General features: G+C 47.2%; 1 protein-coding gene and 1 long non-coding RNA gene across 4 annotated transcripts; one reads left to right on the top strand and one right to left on the bottom strand.

The window, feature by feature from the left end:
• The first annotated feature begins 99 nt into the window (after nt 1–99).
• CELA1 (chymotrypsin like elastase 1) lies at nt 100–18606 on the top strand. Its single transcript, XM_041736895.1, has 8 exons — nt 100–206; nt 846–928; nt 1953–2053; nt 2916–3041; nt 4251–4387; nt 5839–5984; nt 17549–17698; nt 18469–18606. Exons 1-8 carry the CDS (start codon nt 167–169, stop codon nt 18484–18486), a joined length of 801 nt encoding a protein of 266 aa, XP_041592829.1. The 5' UTR covers nt 100–166; the 3' UTR covers nt 18487–18606.
• Nucleotides 5577–14991, bottom strand: LOC121480382. Of its 3 annotated transcripts, XR_005984944.1 has the most exons (3): nt 14671–14991; nt 7888–8023; nt 5577–6840 (listed from the first exon to the last, which is right to left on the bottom strand). It is a non-coding gene; the product is annotated as an uncharacterized LOC121480382 (long non-coding RNA). The 3 variants fall into 3 exon arrangements; XR_005984943.1 differs by lacking the exon at nt 7888–8023; XR_005984945.1 differs by lacking the exons at nt 7888–8023; nt 14671–14991 and adding an exon at nt 10592–10815.
• Nucleotides 18607–19725: the final 1119 nt, after the last annotated feature.

Genomic DNA, 19725 nt, shown 5'->3' with positions numbered 1-19725 from the left:
CTTTTCATTTGTATTTCCATGTCACCTGTGATTTTCCCGCCTTCCATCCGCAGCCCTGCCAGCTGGCAGCAAGGAGGTCAGCAAAGCTGCTGATAAGAGGAATATAAAGAGGGCTTGGTTCACGGCAATTCATGGCGAGGGGGCAGTGGTCTACTCAGCTGGCAACATGCTCCGCTTCCTGGTGTTCAGCACCCTGGTCCTTTATGGTAAGTGGGTCATCTGGCCTGAGTTCTTTAAGGAGGAGCATTTGGACAGGAGGGGCAAAGCTCTCCTCAGACCCAGGCCTGGTCCCTGTCCCAGGGCAGGATGGATCACTCACCAAAACCTTATCCTCCTGGAGCCCATGATAGGGACAGTCGGGGCGACTCTTCGTGCAGGACCCCCCGGTTGGCAGGACTTGGGCCATAGGGCAGAGGAGCCTCTTTTGAGGGGCCTGGGCTTTCTCACCACCCTCAGTGACAGGAAGACATGCTCAGCAGGTGCCTGAGCGGGATGCGCACTGCTGTCCCTGCCCTGGAGAACCCGGCCAAGGCCCTGGATATGTGGGTAGAGGGGCGGGGGGTGGTCGCCTCGGGCTGTGGGATGACCCCGAGCAAGGCTGAGGCCACCAGGAGCCCCTGTGGGATGGGTCCCTTTATAGCACACCGGACTGCGGAGGACCCCGGGGAGGGCTGAAGTCACGCGGACTCCCCAGTTTTCCAAAGGGGCTCTCATAACTCTCGGCTGGGCCCCTCATTTGCTAGGGAGGAACGTGAATTTGCAGACAAAGCAAACTGCCACCCTGCCCCCCACCCTGAGCTGACCCCATGCTTAGTCATCACTCACTTTTCTTCTGCCCCACAAAGGACACAGCACCCAGGACGTTCCAGAAACCAATGCCCGGGTAGTTGGAGGGACTGAGGCCCGGAGGAACTCCTGGCCCTCTCAGGTGGGTGTCCTTCCCAGCTCCAGACTCCTAGCAGGGCAGTGTCGCCTGTGTGCTGGGCTGCACGACACGATGTGCGCCTGTGTCCGTCCTTACCAACAAGAAGTTCTCCGACTGTCCGGATTCTAGATTTAAAAGACGAACGGGACCAGGCTCAGGTGGCAAAGGCATGCAAAAGGCTTGCAGGAGGGGATGTGAACACCAACCACACTCATTGTCCCAGGCACGTGCCCAAACACAAACCACGTTTACGTTCGCAGAGACACCACTTGTGCCACACTAGCAGGACTGAGCGCCGGACCCACACCTCAGATCCCCCCACACCCACACACGCCACTCCACACCGTGAGCCTCGGCCTTCGAGCACACCCCCACCCCCACCCCCAAGTAGAGCATGTCGCTTCTTTGGTTGGCTATTTAGAGTTTCTACTTTTGCAACAGGGCAGCCAGGCTGTGCTTTAAGCAATTCTAAGGGTGTAAAACTGGCACATGAACCGGGGAACGGTCACCCAACTCAGAGGGGTCGCTACAATGAGAATGAAATGCCGTTCACAAACGCTTGCACCCCAGTTTTCAGAGGCAGAGCTATTGTGGAATAGGAGGTGCTGAAGAAGCTGCGAACTGATGAGAATGTATATTCCAGGGGTAGTTCGGAGTATGCCCTAAAGTCGGGGGGACAGGGTGTGTCTTAAAGACCTCGGAAGGGGAGCTCAGGAGGCCTAAGCCTGTGGGCTTGGGTGACGGAGCCACCCATGGCCACGTCTCCACGGCAAACATCCCCGCCAGGGGAGCGCTCCTTCCTGCCGCCCCAGGCCCAGCTGCCAGCCCTCCTCGCCACCACTCCCGGAGCCACTAGCAACCACTCGGTACCAACTGACAGGTCGGATGAAACCCACGGGCCACCTCTAGCCCACGGAGCTGGAGACTGTTCTGGAGGGCAGGGAGTGAAGTGTAACAGGTAGTGTGGGGCAAAGCCTTTTTTAAGAAACACCAGCCTCTCTCTCTCTTTTCTCTCCTCCCCTTCTAGATTTCCCTCCAGTACCTGTCCGGGGGCAAATGGTATCACACTTGCGGAGGGACCCTCATCAGACAGAACTGGGTGATGACAGCTGCTCACTGCGTGGACAGGTGGGAAAAACAAAAAGCAGCTTTGCTGAGCCTGGAAGGGGGGACGTCTGGCCCTTCTGGAGGGATATGTAGCTCTGAGCAGGGGGGCAAGACTTTGAGCCCTGCGGGGCCTGGGGGGAGGTAGCAGAATATAATGAAAAGCAGAGATTTGGGCAGCAGGCAAGCCGAGGTTCCAATCCCATTCTACCTTCTTCTACCTTAGTGACCTTGGACGGGTGTCTTAGCTTCTCTAAGCCCTCACTCTCTTCCTTCTAACGCGGGGTAGTAACACCTACTTCGTAGAGTTACCGCGAGGATTTCTGACCGGGCGAATGTTTCAGTGGCTGGTCAATGACTGGCTGGTAACCATCTCTTTCATGGTCTTGAACAATCGTTCTCAAATCTGAGCATGAACCAGCATCACCCGCAAGGCACAGGGTCCTTGCTGGGTCCTGGGCAGCAGAGCTTCGCACGGGTAGGTTCAGGTTGAAGCCTGGTCATCCGCTGCTGGCCCGGGGCTCAAGCTTTAAGAACTACTGGTTTATAACCTCCCTCCACATCCCTCCGTGGGCTGAGAGCAGTTATTTCACTTACGCTCACTGCACCTCCCCCAGGTCACGACATCCTCAGTCTATGATGTTCCGCTTAATAAACTGGGCAATGAGGTCGATGGCAGTTTTTGTCACCCTCGCTTGTGAATAAATTAGAGGATGAGAGGGCCTGTGACCTCCTCCCCTTCCGGGCTCTTTGGTCTGCTCTCTGCCCAGGCCGGAGAAGAAGGCTCCCCGTCCTGCAGACCGGACCTGAGATGGTTTCCCAGCTTTCCTCTAGGGGGAAAGACCCCCTGAGTCATCCAGGATTTCCTTTTCTTCCGTCACTCCAGACAAATGACCTTCCGCGTGGTGGCTGGAGAGCACAACCTGAGCCAGAACGACGGCACCGAGCAGTCCGCGAGTGTGCAGAGGATTGTGGTGCATCCGTACTGGAACAGCAATGACGTGTCTGCCGGGTAGGCCAAGGCTGGGCTGGCCTTGGGCGGGGAGGGAGAGGGGCTGACTGGCCGCCAATACGGCCTTGGCGTCCCTCGTGTTCATTCAGAAGGCCTCGGAGAATTCAGATTTGGGGAGGCTTGAGAATTTTTGAAGGTCCGAGGGATCTGTTTCATCTAGGCTGGCCTGCATGATCTGGGCTATCTGGAGCTCCTCCTCTGCAGAGTTGGGTGTTTACGTGTGTGCTGCTGTTTATTATGCGTCTTACGGAGTAGACCACGCCAACAAAAATAAGATTCTTAAAATTAATCTTATACGAGAGAACTGCAAGACTGAGCTGTACACCTTTGAAAAGGAAAGGTGTTAACTGGTAGTTAAAATCATGGTTCTCTAGAGTGTGGGGGTGGGGGGTGGGGGGTCCAAGGGACTGGGATATTTCTGCAGAGCTTTCCGACCACGCAGCATTTTACATCTTTCTTCTCTGAGAATTCTTCTCTACTACCAAGATCATGCCACTCTGCTCTTTTCTGGCTCCCACCCCCACCCCCATCCCCAATAACTGGAAGATGTAAGCTCCCCTCCCCTGGGTGGCAAAGGTCAGGGCAAAACTGCAATGCCAGGACCTCACCAGCAGGTGCTGCTGCTAAACAAGGAATGCCCTACAATGCAACTCAGGTTGGAGCCCCTGCAAGTCCCACCCCTCCTCCTGCAAAGTCATGAATGTTGGGGGTTTCTTTTAGTAATTTTTTCTTCTTTTCTTTTTTCTTTCCTTTAAAGATTGACTTCTTTATTTTATTTATTTTATTTTTTTAAGATTTTATTTATTTATTCATGTCTCATGGAGAGAGGCAGAGACACAGGCAGAGGGAGAAGCAGGCTCCAAGCAGGGAGCCGGATGCGGGACTCGATCCCGGGACCCCAGGATTACACTCTGAGCCAAAGGCAGACGCTCTGACCACTGACCCACCCAGGCGCCCCAACTTATTTGTTTTAGAGAGAGAGCATGAGTAGGGGGAAAGAGAAGAAGAGAAAGTCTGGCAAGTACCCCCCTCTGTAATCCTGAGATCATGACCTGAGCCAAAATCAAGAGTCGGAGGCTCCACTGCCTGAGCCACCCAGGCGCCCCGAAAGCGGTTAGTTCTAATGCTGCGGGGTCACGAAGGCTCAGTGAGGGCCTGCCCCTAGGCTGACCTGCAGGAAGGTCTGAGCTGGCTCCTTTCCTCCCACAGCTATGACATTGCCCTGCTGCGCCTGGCCCAGAAAGTTACCCTCAACAGCTATGTCCAGCTGGGTGTCCTGCCGCAGGAGGGAGCCATCCTGGCCAACAACAGTCCCTGCTACATCACAGGCTGGGGCCGGACCAAGAGTAAGTCACCTACACTGGCACCATCCACCGGGATCTTGAGTAGGCAGCTGAGCTTCCGGGGCACACTTTTCTGTGGTCTTAGGTGTTCATAGCCAGAAACAAGGAACCAGAGATAAAATAACTGGTGCGTGAAATGAAGCCAAATACAGGCCATGGAATGGTCAAGTCGGAGAGTCATAGACTCATAACTAAAAAACAACCAAAAAAAGCCACAAAAAAGAAAAAACAAACCCAAAAACCTTACCTCAGATAATATTTTGTACTCACTTGTTATTTTATTTTAAAAGATTTATTTATTTATTTGAGAAAGAGAGAGCGAGCAAGCATGACAGGGAGGGCAGAAGGAGAAGGAAAGAATCTCAAGCAGGCTCCGTGGTGACCGTGGAGCCCCACAGAGGACTCGATGTTACGACCCTGAGATCACGACCTGAGATGAAATGAAGAGTCGGGTGCTTAACTGACTGAGCCACCCAGGCACCCCCGCCTGTCATTTTGTACATGAGGAAACTAAGGCCCAACAAAATGAAGGGCCTTGTGTAAGATCACGTTGACCAGTTAGTAGCTAGTTAGCTGGGGCCAGGCCCCACGCGTCCTGGCTCCCACTTTGGTGGTCTGCCACCATCATGCTACCTCCATAGAGAGTCGCTGGGCTGTGGGTTGGAGTGAAGGAACCAGAGGCAGCCGTAGGTCCAGAGAAATGAAGGCAGAAGTGACCTCAGCCCTCTTCTGATCATCATGGGAAGATTTCTGGTAGGGAATGCCATCCAGACAACACCGAAAGGTAGGAGGGCTATGAGCAGAGATGGCTAAGTCAGCCCAACACAGAAGCCTGTGGGCCAGGAGGCAGTACTGGGGCTCTGGAGGTGAGGCCAGGCCTTGCCGAGAGCAGCCAGTCTACTGGGAAAACCTGGAGCTGAGAGAGAGACACCCCTCCAACGCAGCTCCTCTCAGTTCACTTAATGTTATAGGGCTCAACCTCCTGACCTGTAACAGGAAAGGGCTGTTGTAAGGATACAAAGAAATAATTCGTATTTCAAAGGCTTTGGAAAGTCCAAAGAGCCAGATAAAGGAAAACTGCACCGAGCTCTTATGACATGAAAATAAGGGTGTGCAGTCCCAGGTCGGCTTCGTGCGGTTCGCAGTGGAAGGTGAAGGCGGGAGAGTTATCAACAAATAAGACCATTAGAGCTGCTTTCAAAACATTTTTTTTTTTAAAGCAGGAGTAGGAGATTAGAGCTTGGTGGTTTGGAGCTTGGGAACAGTGATAGGGGATGACCCCTGAAGGAAGAGGCCTGTAGCTTCCATATAAAGAGGGGAAGAGGGAGGATCTGCGGCACGCAATGGGCAGAGACAGGAGCTTTCACCAGAGCTTGGGAAGGTTTGGCAGGTTGTGGAAGGTTTCTCCCCCGGAGAGCATCTGGGCCTGACCTCCAACTCTGTGTCCTGTTCAGCCAATGGGCAGCTGGCCCAGGCTCTGCAGCAGGCGTACCTGCCCACCGTGGACTACGCCATCTGCTCCAGCTCCTCCTACTGGGGCTCCATCGTGAAGAAATCCATGGTGTGCGCTGGAGGAGACGGAATTCGCTCTGGATGCCAGGTGAACGCTCGCGGGAAGGGGCAGAAATCCCATCCGAGGTCCTTCCCCCTCTGCCTCCCACCCCCCACCTTTTCCTCACTCCCTTTTCCACACCTACGCCCACCCCCATGCACAGACTTGACTTTCTACTCTGGGGTCTGAGTGAGAATGAGTCTGTGCCAGTAACTCTCTACTCACAGCATCTCAGAGTTGAAAGGAACCCTAAACTTCATCCTGCCCCATGTCCTGACCTCAGAAGCTTGCGTGTGGCCCCACACTGGTGTGTTGATGTATGTGCGTGTTCTTTAGAAGCTGTTAGCCACCTAGGCCTTTCACGGCCCAGAGTGGTGGTTGTAATTGTGTACAAAGAAGCTCTCCTCCCATCAACCTCAGCTTTCTTGTAGCTCCTCCACCACTACCCCTTTACCTCAGTAGCATTTCCAGGCATATATACAGGTGACTATGGCAGGGGAAAGAACAGAGAATAGTGTTACATCACTTATATATGTGATAAACAGAACCTTCTTCCATTTAGAGGAGAGCAATCAGCAATATACCATCTTACAGATTTCTTAATACAATTCAACAGATGTTCTCGATCACCTGTTAAAGGCACTGTGCTAAGTGTTAGGGATACAAAGATGACTCAAACCAAGTGTTTAGTGGAAGAATGGCAGGAGCGGACATATGATAGGATATTATTATACAACGTGGGAAAGTGTTATTAAAAAAAATATGCATAGGGCAATATAGGAACCTAAAACATAGGCACTTACCTGTATCTCTCATGGTCAGAAGACTTGCCTTCCCCAAGAAAGCAGAGTCTGTAGTGAGTCCTGATGGTTAAATAGGAGAATCCAGGCAAAAAGGAGAAAAGCTATTCAGAGAGAACAACATGAATGAGGGCATGGGCCAAGAAACCATCTAGAACACTTAGAGAATTGCAGGGCATTCCCTACAGCTAGAGCAGAGGTCAGAGCCCAGAAACCCCCAAATCCAGTTTGCTGCCTGTTTCTCTGTAGCCTATGAGCTAAGATTTTTTTTCAAGATTTATTTATTTATTTATTCATGATAGACAGAGGCGGGGGGGTGGCAGGGGGAGAAGCAGGCTCCATGCAGGGAGCCCAACGCAGGACTCGATTCCGGGACTCCAGGACCGCGCCCTGGGTCAAAGGCAGGCACTAAACCACTGAGCCACCCAGGGATCCCCTAAGAATGGTTTTTATATCTTATTTTTTAAAGATTTTTAAAATATTTATTTATTTTGAGAGAGAGAGAGCATACAAGAAGGAGAGGCAGAGAGAGAGAGGGAAAGAGAATCTCAAGCAAACTCTGCACTTAGTGAGGAGCCCGATGCAGGGCCTGATACCACCCTGAGATTACAACCTGAGTCGAAACCAAGAGTCTGCTGCTTAACCAACTCTGCCACCCAGGTGCCCTCGTTTTTACATTTTTAAATGGTTGAGAATAAGTTTTAAAAGAATGATGTCATGACACGTGAAAATTTTAAATTCCAAGGTTCATTAAAAAGCGTTTAATTGGAGGGGCACTTGGGTGGCTCAGATGGTTAAGAGTCTGTCTTCAGCTCAGGTCATGATCCCAGCCTCCTGGGCTTGAGCCCCGCGACGGGCTCCCAGCTCAGCAGGGAGCCTACTTCTCCCTCTCCCTCTCCCTCTCCCTGCCACTCCCATGCTTGTGCTCTCTCTCAAATAAATAAATAAAATCTCTTAAAAACACATTTAATTGGAATAAGTACAGTCATACTTGCTTATTTATGTATTGTTTATGGCTACTTTCAGAGCTTGGGAAGGTTGAATAGTTGTGACAGAGACTCTATAGCCTGAAAAATCTAAAGTATTTACCATTTGGCCCTTTATAGAAAAAGTATGCTGATCCTAGGCTAGAATATAAACTATTACCGTACCAGGGAATGTCAGGAGATGATGCTAGAGGCAAGCAGGAGTCTCTTCACTTAGAGCCTCAAGTGCCATGTGCAGGGGAAGAAAATTTTTCCCTTCTTCATTTCTAGGTTCTTTGGCCCATCTAATAATTAAATTGACCTAAGATTAACAGAAGAAAAATTTAATTTCATTTGTGCAGAAGCTCATAAAAATATGAGACTCAAAGACCTTTTAGACAAAGAAATAATAAATGTATGAAGAATTGACAGGACAAAGAAGTTTGGCCTTGGGGTAAATTAGTGAAGAAGCTACAGGGTAAAGTAACAGAGTGTGTTATAAGCCCTAAATTCCCATCTCTAGTGATAAGGATGTCTCCTTACCTCCTGGCACATGGCAAATTTATTTTCTGCTTTCAGAGGAACAAAGTAGGGGTTTTTTAAAGATTTTTATTTATTTATTCATGAGAGACACAGAGGCAGAGACACTGGCAGAGGGAGAAGCAGGCTCCACACAGGGAGCCTGATGTGGGACTTGAATCCGGGACTCCAGGACCACGACCTGGGCTAAAGGCAGGCGCTAAACCACTGAGCCACCCAGGGATCCCCAAAGTAGGTTTAAAATGTCCTTCTTACACTGTACATTCTTCAGTAACTTTTTTATTTTTTTAAATTATGTCTCTTGGGTTTGTTTGTTTTTTTTTTAAGATTTTATTTGTTTATTTGACAGAGAGAGAGCACAAGCAGGGGGAGTGGCAGGTAGAGGCAGACGCAGGCTCCGTGCTGAATAGGGGCTCGATCCCAGGACCCTGGGATCATGACCTGAGCCAAAAGCAGAGGCTTCCCTGACTGAGCCACCTACGTGCCCCTTAAGTAACTTTAATTCAAAATAGTCAATATCCCAAAGTGGCATATTTGGGGGCAGCCTATGCTGGACCTACATCATAGTTTAGGGGCATGAACTTTATCTCTTCAGCACTGGGAAACCATTGATGAGCTATGAACAGGAGAATGGCATGATCAGATTTGCCTTCTAGAAGCCTTGTCTGATGACAAGGTACGCATGTCTTTGAAGAGGGTAAGGTTGGCCGAGGGACAGATTAGGAGACCACTGTAATCCTCTAGGCAATAGATTTGAGGACTTGAACTAGGGTAGTAGAGAAGAAGAAAAAGAAGGAGGATCTGGAGTGACTTTTAGGCACCTGGTTTAGGTGATTTGGGGAGGGGGTTGCTGCCTTCAATGAGAGAAGGTTTATAGGACTTGGGAGAGAAGGTGATGAGTTTGGTTCTGAACAAGTCGAGTCTGAAATCCCGGGGGGGTATTCAGCTAAGTTGCCCAGTAAGCAATTCGATATAAGAAGTCGAGCTCGGGGAGAGAGCCGGGCTCCATACACAGCAGATTTCCACCCCCGACTCTCCACCCACCCCCATCCCACTGGCGAAAAGTTGTAGAATGAGAAAAGAAAAGTTGTAGAATGAGGAAAGAACAGGGAGTTGATAGAAGCACGAACTCTTCTCACTGTAGCATTCCAGCTGGTCTCTCTTTAAATCTCAGGCCGAATTTGTAGATTTTCAGGATGATTTGAAGGTTATCTAGGTAATTTGTTGGGGACAGGTGATTTGGGGACCCTACTCTTCCGCCATCTTGCCCCTCCTCAAGAACAGGGAGGTGAGGAAAGAACTGTGATAGCAGGAATACTTGAGTGCTTCAGGGATTGGTGTAGGACAAAGAACCTGTAAGACTTAAGAAGGGATTCGAGAGAATAAGGGTTTTCTAGAATCTCAGGGAACACGGTGTGTCATACAGTGCATCCAGGAGCCATGGTAGGCAACTGGACGTGCCTACCCAACAGCTGGTGGGTCACTGCAAGACCGTGTCAGTAGAGAAGAGGCGGGAGAAGCTTTATTGAAGGTGAATGAAGAGACAATGAGAAACATAGTAAGGAATGGAGAATGCTCTTCCAAGAATCTTGGATGAAGGAAAGGGACACACGCACAAAAAAGTCTGGTAGCGTTAAGGACATGGACATGACAGGTCATGGAGGAGGTGAATACAGTAGGTTAAAGTTGAGTATGTTAACAGGCAGAGAAGAAAAGATGTGTAGAGCCAGAGAGAGGAAATAGTGGATGGACAAGACCCCAGAGGAGGAGGAGAGGTGGAAGCAAGAGCACAGGTGAAGCTGGCACAGGACGAGGGACACCAGAATGTGCGTGGCTATGAGAGTGTGCGGGCTGGTGGCTGGAGGATGGCAGGTGTTCCGCGTTATTTTTTTTCTATTTGCTTCTATCCTAGGCGTCAGTTTGCTGAAAATGAAAGAACAAGGGTTGTAGGAGTCTGGATTAATTAGAGTGAGTGGGACAATGATTGGCCTCCAAGGTGTTACTGATAGAGGAGGTTGGAGACCATGCAAATGACTAAGTGAATATAGGATTCGCTCTGTTTTTTAAAAAGATTTAAAAATTTTTTAAAGATTTAAAGATTTTAAAGATTTTCATTTATTTGAAAGAGAGTGAATGCGAGAGAGAGTAAGCACAAGTGGAGGAAGGGCAGAGGGAAGAGCAGACTCCCTGCTGAGCAGGGAGCCCAATGCGGGGTGGGAGAGGGGCTCAATCCCAGGACCCTGAGATCACGACTTGAGCAGACGCACAACCACTGAGCCACCCAGGCGCCCCTGTGTTTCATTTCAGTTCAATTAGCAGAAGACATTAGTATTATATATAATTTAATTACCTTCCATTCCTCTTGCCCAGGAAACCTCTCAGACCCCTATTAGTATTTGGGTGGAAGAGGGGCACCTGGGTGGTGCAGTCACTTGGGCAACCGACTCTTGGTTTAGGTTCAGATTGTGATCACGTAGTTTTGATCTTGAGGTCACCAGGTCGAGCCCCGTGTGGGACTCTGAGTCCACTTGAAATTCTCTCTCTCCCTCTGCCACTTGTACTCTCTCTCTCTTTCTCTCTGAAATGAGTAAGTAAATCTTAAAAAAAAAAAAAAAAACTTGTTTCTCCTTTAAAAAAAATCCCCCACTTTTGATCATCAGATCCTCAGCCTGAGAGGTATGGTCAAAATGTAAGGCATTAGTGCCACTCTCAGCTACTGCTCTGCAGTTGTCACAGCTTTTTGTGAAATTTTGTTTTGTGCAGTATTCAGAGGTCATGATGGTTCTTTGCTTGGCCTCCATGCTGTTCACAGGCCACATGACTTCGGGTTCACAACCTTTAAGTTGTTCATTCTCTTCATTCCTTTTTTTGGTGCCCCCGCTTTGGAGAGAGCATTTGCTTCGTGGTTAGTGGCTGTGAACATGCATTTGAAGCTTTTGAGAGGATAACAATGTGCTAGGGAGACTCTTATGATTACTATTAGCAGGATTAACCCTACAATGGAGTCTTTCTTTGACTTATTTGATTTTGATCCATTTGGGTGTTGAGGACCCCATTGTAGCAGTTACCCTTTTAAGCCAAGTGGCTTGCTCAGTGATCTTACATACCTGAGTTTCAACTCCTCCAGAAGTGGATCTGGAGGAGGATTATCTGGAGTGGATTATTCCAGGTGGATCAAGTGGTATTGGTCACAACACAGACATCCCCTCACTCAGCTAAAGATAATTAAGGACTATCCAATCATAGAGAACAACTTTTGCCAGAGAGTCTAAGGGTCTTTGTTGGGCAGCTATTGTCTTGACAACAGATTCTACAATATCTTCCAGAGTTACAGAGGTTTCTGATCATATTCTGATGTACATTTACTCTACTCCTAACCAGGGAAGTGTGGCCCTGCCAAAGGAAGTGAATCCTGAGTCATAAATGATTCCTTTCTAACTCGATGATTCCCTTCTAACTCAATTCTTCCTCTAACTCGATGATGTAAATCCAGGGGAGTTGTACAGTGAAGTGTCTCCGTTCATTTGCAGAAAGCTGGAGGCAGACTTGGATAACCTAAAAGGCACTCCCTGGCTGTGTGCCAGCTATCCTGTCCTCTGTAGGCCCAGGGAGAGTGATAACCACCACAGACAAAGATAAACCCTCTCGGGACACAAACCACTTCTCAATAAGGTGGCACTGTCAGTGGATTCATTCTCAGGGATTGTCACATTTGCCCATTCAAGCCAGGGGTCAGTTAGATCTTCTCTTAGCCTGAAATAGAAAGTTGTTCTAAGTTCCAGAGGTTACCCACACACACACACCTTAGCCATGGCCCAGGAAATGTGGATGATGGTATTCTCTTTCCAGCACCAGAGTAAAGGAAAGGGCAGGCTTCATATTTAGCTGAAATATGAAGTCTCTCTCTCTCTTTTTTTTTTAAGATTTTATTTATTTATTCATGAGAGAGACACACAGAGAGAGAGGCAGAGACACAGGCAGAGGGAGAAGCAGGCTCCATGCAGGGAGCCTGACGTGGGATTTGATCCCGGGTCTCCAGGATCACGCCCCTAGCTGAAGGCAGGCGCTTAACCGCTGAGCCACCCGGGGATCCTGAAGTATGAAGTCTTGATCTGGCCTTTGGGGAAGAAGCAGTCTACCTGGATGTCTGCTACTTCTCTCACTAGTCACTTTGGGAAGTCTGTGACACTTGTGTGGGACCAGATGTCAGATGGAGCCTTCTCCAGCTATGAGAGGTTTAAGTCCCTGGAGTCTGGCTGCCATCTGGGTGGTGAGGAGGACTTGGTGTAGTCCCTTCCAAGGAGATTCAAGGGCAGTCTTTGTTCTTAGTGATTCCAAATCAGAAGGGCGAGAGAACATTGGAAGTGGTAGTTTCAATATTTTGAAATTGAAATCACAGGGGCACCTGGGTGGGTGGCTCAGTTGGTTGAGCATCCACCTTTGGCTTGGGTCATGATCTCGGAGTCTTGGGATCAAGCCCCACATGGGGCTCCCTGCTCGGCGGGGAGTCTGCTTCTCCCTCTCCCTCTGCCCCTCTTCCCTGCTCATGCCTCTCTCTCTCTCTCTCTCTCTCTCAAATAAATAAATCTTTTTAAAATTAAAAAAAAAGAAATTGAAATCACAGTCAGATTTTTTAAGATACTAAAAGAATTCAGGATCCAGTCCAATTTACAGGTATATAATTGAACCTCAAAGACAATTAATAGGATTAGAATCTAATACAGATGAAGTGTAAACATAATTTCTTCTCTCTACAATTACCTTCATTTTTTATAGTTACTTTGTTTGCATTAAACTTTGCCTGATTATTTACATAAGTGCAGCAAGAATAGTGATCGACCACATAAGCTCTTTTTTAAACATTTTTATTTTACTTTATTTAAATCCAACTAACTAATATTATTCGTTTGACATAAGCTCTTTTTAAGACAGGGATTACCCCCGTCTGGACCCTTGTAAGCAAAGTACCAGGTCAATTTTTCCATGAGGTTTTGTTGGCTCTGTAAAGCCAACTTTAGTTCCTTAAAACTGTCGGGTCATATCTGAGTCTAATGCACAACCTTCTCAAATATGATATTCTAATCAGAACTTTGGTAATATAACCAATGTTTCCAATTGTGTCTTGTTACAAAAAGATCAGATTTTCATGGAGCTTATGTAAATAACGAACTATAGTTACCCTGGAACAGCATGGGTTTGAACTGTGTGGGTCTGCTATATGTGGATTTTTTTCAATAAATACAGAATAATTGTATTTTCTCTTCTTATGATTTTTTTTATGTTTTTTATTTTTTTAAAGATTTTATTTATTTATTCATGAGAGACATAGAGAGAGAGAGGCAGAGACACAGGCAGAGGAAGAAGCAGGCTCCATGCAGGGAGCCTGATGTGGGACTCGATCCTGGGACTCCGGGATCACCCCCTGGGCCAAAGGCAGATGCTCAACCGCTGAGCCACCCAGGCGTCCCTCTTCCTTATGATTTTTAAATAACATTTTATTTTATCTACATTACTTTACTGTAAGAATACAGTATAGAACACACATGTAATACGTGTTAAGCAACTTTTAAAAAATTATTTACTTATTTATTCATGAGAGACACAAAGCGAGAGGCAGAGAGACAGAGACCCAGGCAGAGGGAGAAGCAGGCTCCATGCAGGGAGCCCGACATGGGACTCGATCCCGGGACTCCAGGATCACACCCTGAGCTGAAGGCAGCACAAAACTGCTGAGCCACCTTGGCTGCCCTAAGCAACTTTCTATTATCAGTAAGGCTTCTGGTCAGTAGTAGGCTCCCAGTAGTTACATTTTTGAGGAGTAAAAGATTATACGGGAATTTTTTTACTATGCAGGAAGGGGCAGTCAGTGTCTCTAACCCCCCCATGTTATGCAAGGGTTGATGGTATATTGTCATGAAAAGAATACTGGAGAATTCTTGAATGTCTCATCTTTGGTCACAAAACCAAATGTTTCATCTTTGGTCACAAAGATGTATCTTACCAAATTGTTGATAGCTGAAGAGAAAGAAATAAAAGGTTTACTGAAATCTGGAAAAGCAAAACGTTAGAGAACCAGCCACGTTTTAAATAAGAAGTTGTACAAATTATAATCATCCTCCTCAATTCACTCAGGCCCATGTAATTAACATTTGTCCCGTTTGAATCCATTTTTTCCATTAGTTCTGGACATTTTCATCCAGGTCTGTTGCTCAATCTGAAAGTATCAAAGTATCAGAAACCTGTATTCTAGAGTACTTGTCAGATTCTTTTCCATGAATTTCTCTGAAGATAAAATACATTTGCAGGAAGCTTTTGTAAAATCATCTGAGTAAAACAATAATTTTTCGTAAATGATAAAAGACTTAAAAAAGGCCCATTTTTAAAGATCTGATGAGAGTTCATTATGATGGAATTGACAAGGGGACTTACCCATCGCCCTTGGAAATGGTAAGAAAGACTGTAAACAAGTGTTCGCAGAATGCCACCATGACTGTTTCTTGGTGTCCTCAAAGCTGTCAGAAGTGTCCTTTGGTCTGGCCTCTGCCACCAAATCTGGTAAATAACAAAAATTCAGCTGAATAAATTTAGAGATCAAAGTGGTGCCAATGATTCGTGAATCAGATATCATCAAATCTAGAAAATAGAAAGGAGCTTCATTAAGCTGTAGAAAAAGTTTTTAAAGGCAAAGAGAGAATGGAAAAAGGAAACTCTTAGCAAAGAATGTCTTGTTTTAGGAGGTCTATCAGCAGATTGTCCTCTTAGTGCTGACAGGGAAATTCCAGGTTGGCTGGTTAAAGGTCACATTTCTGGGAGAAGCAGAAGCTACAATTAAGTTAGGTATTAAGTCTTGGAAGGGCTTCGCGTAAGTGACGTTATTTTGGGCCTGTTGTCATTTTTTTTTTCCTGTTGTCATCTTTTAATAGTTGGAACATTTTGGAAGAGTGCTTTGTGATCAAAAGTAGCATTATAAGTGAATTATATATATCTTCATGGAGTCAACAGCTGCTCTGGGCTGTCTGTTCTTCCAGAGACATGCTTGACACACACGAGCGTGTGTGTGTTTTATTGCGGGTCCCCCTCTATTTCTCTTTCTTGTCTTAAACACTATTTGATGTTGCAAATCAGTCAGTTCATGACAAAGGGAAGCAGTTTTTTTTTCCACTTCTCCACCCACCCACCCCCACTGCCCCACCCCTGGCAACCACCAATCTGTCCTCTGTGTCTGTGAGCTTGTTTTGTTTTGCGTTTAGATTTCGCATGGAAGAGATCACGAGATCACAATGCATCTGTCTTTCTCTGACTTGTTTCACTGAGCATCCTGCCCTCGAGGTCCTTGCAAACGGCAAGAGTACCTCTTTTCTCATGCCTGACCTCTCATCCATATTATATTCTAAAATTACTTTTCATTTCCTGCAGAACTTTGTTTTTCCTGGAGTTAATAACTCTTTGTAATTTGCATACTATATACTCAACTTATCGCAAATTCAGCCCCGGATTGTCCACCAGTTTGTAAGGGACTTATTTTATCCTCTCTTGACCCCAGTCTTTTGTGTCTTGGTATGGGTCTATTTGCATTCGTTGTGAAAGAGACTTGGTTTCTCATTTTAGAAACTCCACAACTTTGGTTCTGAAAATGTTTATTTGTTATGACTTCCTCCCCTCCATGTTTAAATTCTCTCTCTAGAATTTGTTATTCACCTATTTACCTCCTTATACAGTCCTCTTATTTTCTAAGTCTCTCTATATTTTGTTTATTCTATTTTATCTTCCAACCCTTCCCATCTTTCATTTCTAAGATGATAGTCATAATTTCCAAAGGCTCTTTTTGTTTTCTTAATGTTCTATTTAATAGCATGCTCTTCTCGTATCATGGATGCAATATCTATCATAATTTTTTATTGCTTGTTTCCTCCTCCCTGCAAATCTTGGTTGCCTTCATTTTTTATTTCTTTGTCTTTTTGTTTTGAGCTTTACTGTTAGGTTAGAGGCTTTCTTCAGATATTTGGTACTCCTTGAACATCTGCTCTTATTTCAGAGTGAGGTAATAAGAAGCTGACCAGTAGCTCTGAGTCTTCAGTGGGATTCATTCACAGTGACCTGGTCTGTAGAGTGACCTAGTGAGGCCGTTACAGTAGGGGATCTCCGGGGATCCCTGGGTGGCTCAGCGGTTTAGCACCTGCCTTTGGCCCCGGGCCGTGATCCTGGAGACCCGGGATCGAGTCCCACATCAGGCTCCCTGCATGGAGCCTGCTTCTCTCTCTGCCTGTGTCTCTGCCTCTCTCTCTCTCTGTGTCTCCCATGAGTAAATAAATAAAATCTTAAAAAAAAAAAAAAAAAAAAACAGTAGGGGATCTCCAATGGCAGTATCTTTAGGTCTTCCCTCTTATGCTGGTCAGATTTTCCAAAGAACTGTGTTTCAATTTTCTGCCCGGAATTATAGAATTAGCAACCTAGCAGCTGAGTAATGAAGAGTATCAAGGTCATATTCTACAAACCCAGGTTCCTGATTCTTAGCCTGAGCATGTAACCACTACCCAATATGTCATTTTCTCTCCTCTTTACCCCAGTTTTTTTTTTCTTTACCCCAGTTTAGTTTAACGTGTTGACTACCCACCTTGTGTCTAAACTCTAAGTCTAATGAGAACCATTGGTCTAAATGCTGGAGATGAAAAAAAAACATTAGAACGTCCTACTCCCCCCACTCCCAGGTTCTATTTAAGTCAATAAAAGCTACTGAGCTTAAGATGCCAAAGTTCTATGCTGCCCTTGTGGAGAGGAACCATATCAGTAAGACACAGTTCCTGTCTCAAGCAGCTCGTAGGTAGGCGTGGCAGGTAGAAACAAATTATGAAACCAAAATACAGGCAGAACATGACATGAGTGCAGCAAAAGAAAGGAAGAGGTACTGCGGTTGTTCCGATAAGAAGAGATTTCATCGGGATTGCGGGGATATGAAGGAAGGAGGGATTCGAACTGGAGCTTTAAAAGCGCACAGGATTTTACAAGCAGAAATGCGGAGGGGGTATAAGCAAAAGTAAAGGTTTAAAGATTTTATTTTATTTTTTAAAAACAATTTTTAAAAATTTTTTATTTATTTATTCATGAGAAACACACAGAGAGAAAGAGGCACAGACAGAGGCAGAGCGAGAAGCAGGCTCCATGCAGGGAGCCCAATGTGGGACTCGATCCCGGTACCCAGGATCATGCCCTGGGCCGAAGGTGGTGCTAAACCACTGAGCCACCCGGGATACCCCAGGTTCAAAGATTTTAAAATGGAGTTTTAGGCCCTACCTTCTCCTCCCTGCAGGGTGATTCTGGGGGCCCCCTCCATTGCTCGGTGAATGGCAAGTACACTGTCCATGGAGTGACCAGCTTTGTGTCCAGCCTGGGCTGTAACGTCTCCAGGAAGCCCACAGTCTTCACCCGGGTCTCTGCTTACATCACCTGGATAAACAACGTGAGTCTCCTCCAATGACAGGTTGAAACCGGGTCTCCTGAAGACCCCTGCTCTGGCTGTGTTGGGGAGCAAAAGCTGGATAATGGAGGCCGCAATCTTCCTCACCACATTCATTGCTAACTCCTTGCCTTTGCCTTCACGGCACACTCCCCCTCAGTAATGCTGCCGTCCTGAGGTCCCCTCTGCCTACCCACTCAGGCCTCACCAACGCGTTTACTGCTTAGGGTAAGACGGTGCCAACCACAGACCTCAACTGGGCACATATCAGTGCTGTCCTACGTCAAAGCCAAAGGGACACATGGCTGCAGAATGGCCCACGTGTTCCTGGGCAAGGGAAGAGTCCCTAACATTTTCTCCCATGAGCCCTTGCTCAGGGCATCATGAGGATTCGCTCTACCTTTTAGCAAGAGGTTGTACCTCCCTCTTGCTACAGACAATGCTTGAGGGTTAGGTGAGACGTTACCTACACTGACTTGATGGTGGAGCTTCACCATCGTCCCACTGTGCCCTCCAGCCTTCAAACACACTCTGGAGTCTGCTGGCAGGATCTCTGATCCACAACCATTTCAAGGCCTGCTCTTGCCACTAAGTGCTGGGTATGTGCCGCTAACACTGAACTGTCCTGACACAGCTGAAATCTACTTCCTGCCCTCCCCCGCAACGCCCCCAGAAACCCAGTGTAGGGCCATCCTCAACCAGGAGCCCTGGAAGAAAACAGAAGGGAGGTGGGCGGAAGTTACTGACTGTGGACATCTTGGCTTTGCCTTCAGGTCATTGCCTCCAACTGAACATCTTCCTGAACCCAAAGGCCTTCCTGAGTGATGCTTGGATCCACAGTAGGACTTGAGGCCATCAGGGGAAAAACGTTCTGAGAGACCTTTGAGCCAGATACAGAAAAACAAATAAAATAGAATATACATCCTCATCCTGTGTCTTTTTTTGGTTTGTAATTGAGCCCTCCAAAGGAAATAAAGTTCTGGGACCCACAGCGGGATTTCACCACATTTCTCACTGCTTCTTCCATTTCCTGCCACCTCTACCAGTTCACAAACAAGCCGAGTGGGAGTAGTTTTACATGATCCTTTTTGCCTTATTTTCGGATCTTCCTTCCTTTCGGATCAATGGTGATCGGCCCATCTGCTCTTCCACGCGTATGTGCTTTCAAATGTTCTCGAGTGACTAAACGTGCCCTGACTCTTCAGGTAGGCTGTGGCCTCACCCATCTTTCGTTCCCCGCTTCAGTGCCTAAAACAGGTGCTCACCCCAAAGTTCTGGGTGAATGGCAACGACTAGGACACTCTAGAGATAGGAGTGTAGGATTCAGGGGTAGGTCAGGCGCCAGCAGATCCTTACAAAGGAGGCAAGGATAGGGAGGCAAGAATAGAAACAAGGAGAAAAGAAGATGCCGAACAAATAAAGGGAAGGTTGAGCTGAACAAAAAGGGTGAAGAAACAGCATTATAGGGCCTCCAACTAAGTGTGAGTCAGCATTTCAAGGCTGAGACTAAAATAGACAACCGGATCCAGGGTTCTGCAAACCACAGAGAACTGGGAAGCTGATAATTCTGCTCTATTCGGGCCTGGGCTCAGTCTGTTGGAGTGGCCTACAATAGACTGAAGGGGGAACCGAAAGAAGGCGCAGAGGATGAGGGGCAGCTTTTCATAGCCATCACGCAGGACCAGACAAGAGGGAATAGGTGGTTAACATTATAACCAGAAAAACTGGCTAAGACCGGTCCTGGCATTTGTAGGCTGCAAAGTCAGCAGAGCCTTCTGGAACCGCGTATGCGCTATAAGAAGCTGGGTCAGGACATCTGTATTCCCATCTCAGTTCCAACACTGAGGAACTGGGTAACGAGTGGGCAAGTCACCAGTTTTTTCTGTGACTCAGTTTCCTCACCTGGGTAACGTCTAAAGAGTGTCCCTGCTCTGAAACCACGTGATTTGGTGACCACCAATTTCACTTCCTAAGAGATTGGCACTGAAGAGGGTCTCTTAGGAGGCAGTGGCTGGGCTGCATTGCTGAGG

This window comes from Vulpes lagopus, chromosome 21 (genome assembly GCF_018345385.1).
Source record: "Vulpes lagopus strain Blue_001 chromosome 21, ASM1834538v1, whole genome shotgun sequence".
Lineage (NCBI taxonomy): Eukaryota > Metazoa > Chordata > Mammalia > Carnivora > Canidae > Vulpes > Vulpes lagopus.
Note: the sequence above shows the minus strand (reverse complement) of the source record. Positions and strands in the feature narration are given on the sequence as shown.

Bases quoted from the DNA above. Each gene is read 5' to 3' on its own strand.
- CELA1 (XM_041736895.1), top strand. From the start codon at position 167: ATGCTCCGCTTCCTGGTGTTCAGCACCCTGGTCCTTTATG. The intron at 2,054-2,915 runs GTGGGAAAAACA...CCGTCACTCCAG, and splicing joins GCTGCTCACTGCGTGGACAG to ACAAATGACCTTCCGCGTGG. The intron at 5,985-17,548 runs GTGAACGCTCGC...TCCTCCCTGCAG, and splicing joins GAATTCGCTCTGGATGCCAG to GGTGATTCTGGGGGCCCCCT.